At 61.0% G+C, this 3,194-nt stretch overlaps 1 protein-coding gene across 1 annotated transcript in view; it reads left to right on the forward strand.

Annotated features, from left to right (window-relative positions):
• TMEM63A (transmembrane protein 63A) overlaps positions 1-3,188 on the forward strand; it is a 51,600-nt gene extending 48,412 nt beyond the window's left edge. The window contains exons 20-21 of the mRNA XM_012644346.1: positions 138-200; positions 1,399-3,188. Of these exons, the coding sequence (XP_012499800.1) occupies positions 138-200; positions 1,399-1,566 (231 nt within the window). The 3' untranslated portion in view covers positions 1,567-3,188. The remainder of the gene's footprint in view (positions 1-137; positions 201-1,398) is intronic.
• The last annotated feature ends 6 nt before the right edge of the window (positions 3,189-3,194 follow it).

Genomic DNA, 3,194 nt, shown 5'->3' on the forward strand with positions numbered 1-3,194 from the left:
CACCCCATCCTCCCTGGCTGCCTGGGAGCTTGGTGCCAGCTGGTACTATTATTCCGGGTGTTAATAGTCTGTTTGGAGGGGGTTAGTTCAGGGAGATCAGTTGTGTTTTCACTGCAAGTTTTCGCTGTTGTCTGCAGGCAGAAGAACCAGCAGGTGACAAAGGAATCGAGGCAGAGGCCCGAGAGCCTCCACCGTTCACAGTAAGCTGTCTGTGCTGCCTAACCCGGTGCTTGCTGCCCTTTGTCACTCTGCTTGTAGCACCCCCAGCCAGATGGGCCCTGGCAAATGTGCTGTGACTGTCTCTCGCTAAGATAGAAGTCCCTTGATCGCGTGGCAGGCAAGTTTCTGAATGAAGGTCGGAGAAGGAATCCCCAGCCCCTCTGGATGTTCTAACCTGCACATTTAAGCGCTGGGAAGATAATCAGTCTTGCCGGGGGTGTGTGCCCATCCCCCTTGGCTTCAGTTCCCCGCTCACTTTCCTCCTCCGCGTGTTTAACGCCTGGCGAGTGTGGGGCTTTAGGAAGCGACATTACAAGGCGCTAGGGTTTGATGAAGCTGTAGTGCCAGTGGTGCACCTGCCCGTGCCGGGGCCTCCGCCAGGCACCAAGAGGGTGTCACACAAACTCCTCTCTCAATTCAAGAAATGAACATTGCACCTGCTTCAGAGCAAGACACGGAGGTAGGAAGACACCAGGAAAGCAGAGCCACGGGACCCCAGACCTGGCCTTAGCGACAGATGCAAGGCCAAGCCAGCGGCTGATCTCATCAGCAGTGTTCTTCCCAGGGGCTGCCTCCCAGGTGTCAGGCCCTCCTATCAGTGTCTGTCCTTGGACAGGCCCCAGAGGAGAAGGTCCTCAGAAAGGCTCATTCCCCAGAGACACAGCTGTGGCTGTGCCGGCTCGGCAAGGGGAAGGCAGGACAGGTGCATGAGGTGACGCCCTCACTCTCAGCCTGGGGGTGGGAACAGGGGAGCAGGACTCTGCCTGGGAACGGGAGGAAACGAAAGCCACACAGATTCCTTCCGCATCCCAGAAGTCCCACTGACCGTGTTCTAAGCCTGCCTATGTAGACAGACTTGTTTCCTCTATCAAGTGAGAAATTCTAGAATCCAGTGCTGGGAACTTTGTTTCCTCTGAAAAAGAGAGGAAGCTTCTCTGTGGCGCTTCCTTCTGTGTGATCGTGAGAACTGTGCACTTGTGCGTTCTGTTTCGCCCTGGCTGCTGGAAGTTCTGCGGGTGGCACTGTTTGGGTCCTGGCGTCCTAGTTGATGTTGCTGATTCTTCGTATGTGTCCTTCAGGAGCACTCTGTGTCCTGCTGGGAGGAGGGGGTGGCAGTGGAGAGAAGGGGTATCCCACGCCCGCCCCCACCCAAGCACTAACTCCGCCATTTGCTGACAGCCCTACGTGCCTCGGATTCTGAGTGGCTTGGCCTCGGAGAGGACAGCCCTGTCCCCGCAGCTGCAGCAGACCTATGGTGCCATCCACAACATCAGTGGGACTCTCCCTGGAGAACAGTTGGCCCGGAGCCCTGCGGACGGTGTGGCCACTGCCCACTCGGAGGCCTGAGGGTGGGCGAGCTGCCGGGCTGGGCCAGGCTCGGGGGAGCCCGGGAGACGAGAAGACACACGTGGAGAAGTGGCTGGACTCCAACCCCAACCAAGTCCATTGTTCTAAGCCCCCCTGCTCTGAAAAGATGGAAGCAGAAAGACCAGGGCCTCCGGTCTTTGGCTGAAGGGGAAAGGGTCGAGATGCCAGTCAGCGCCATTGGGTGCTGGTGCCAGCAGCGGTGAGGGGAGGACATGCAGCTCCCTGCCCTCACTGCTGACCTGAGGCTCTGCGCGTTTCCCAGCCCGCTGCCCACGAGCTCCTGGCTGTGGAGCTGGGGTGATGTGTGCAGCGGTTTGCAGCCAAGATCACGTGTTGGATGTTTGCCCCCAGACCGATCAGCCCTGGAGACTGTATCTGGTAACGAGCGGGAAAGACCTCCTCCCTCTGAGCTCCCAAACACTGCCCGTCCTCTAGGCACACGCACAGTGGATCCCCAAAGAGCCCCAGCAGCTGCGGCCCGTGCTCAGTCCTGCCCGGGCCCCAGCCCTCCCCGCGCTCCCAGGGCGGACCGTGAGGAGCGGGCTGAGGTAGCCAGGGCTCGCTTCTGCTGGCTCCTGCCAGCCGCGCGCACACCTCCACGTCCTGCTGCGGGCCTGTGTTCGTCATGTTGTCAGGGACACTCTGACTGGGTCAGGGTCAAAGAGGACAGAGGACCACGAATACAGTGCCCATTGGACCACACAGGTGAGATATAGCCTCTGCCCACCCCTTCAGGTGGGTGGGGTCTAGGCAGGCTCCGTGCAGCTCATCTGTGTCTGCTCCCGCCAAGGTGGAGGGGCAGGGCAGGGCCTCCTCGGAGCCAAGAAGAGGCGCAGCCGGTGTGCAGGGCAGGAGGAGGAGGGGTGTCTGGGCTGCCTGCCGTGCCCGTCCCATTGCCCTTGAGCGGTGACCCAGGCAGGAAGGACAGGCCTTTTCCTTCCCGGTGGGATTCTGGGGCTGGGATGGGCTTTTGCCCAAGGAGCCTCATCCCTGCTGCCTCCAGGGGCCATCAAGGCCCACGCTGGAGTGGTGGGGGCGGGCAGGGGGGCGTGAGAGCCATCGAATGATCTCAGGCTCCTTCTATCCCAATAGGGCTGGGTGCGGCAGGGCCCTGGTGGCCCTCCTCAGACCTGCCTGTGCTTGTCCCCTGGCCTGGCTGGGCCTGGGCTCCTCACAGCCTGGCCCCTCTTAATGCTGACCTGCACCAGGGGTCACTCAGCCATGAGGCCTCTGCTCTGAGATGCCTGGCACTGGGAGGGAGTGGCCTAGTGCCGTGGGTCCTTTGGGGACCACCCTGGTGCAGTGTGGCCCTGGGCAGCAGAGGGCAGCCCTCCCCCAACACAGACAGCACACCGCCAGCTCTGCTCTGGAAGGGGGACCCGATGTGGGGTCGGGGCACATAAATGTCAAAGGTTCCAGCTGGTCTCAGAAGTAAAATCATTTATTATCAAAGCCATGTTGCGTACATGGGAGTATGTGGGCTCCCGGCACAGGCAGGGGACGGGGCAGACGCCACAGAGCTGGGGCACCTTCCCCAGGAAAAGCCTGGAGGGCGCCGGGGTGCGGCATGGGAGTCACTGCCGCTCCAGCAGCGACACGAACTTGCG

This window comes from Propithecus coquereli, unplaced genomic scaffold (genome assembly GCF_000956105.1).
Source record: "Propithecus coquereli isolate 6110/MARCELLA unplaced genomic scaffold, Pcoq_1.0 Scaffold210, whole genome shotgun sequence".
Classification (NCBI taxonomy): domain Eukaryota; kingdom Metazoa; phylum Chordata; class Mammalia; order Primates; family Indriidae; genus Propithecus; species Propithecus coquereli.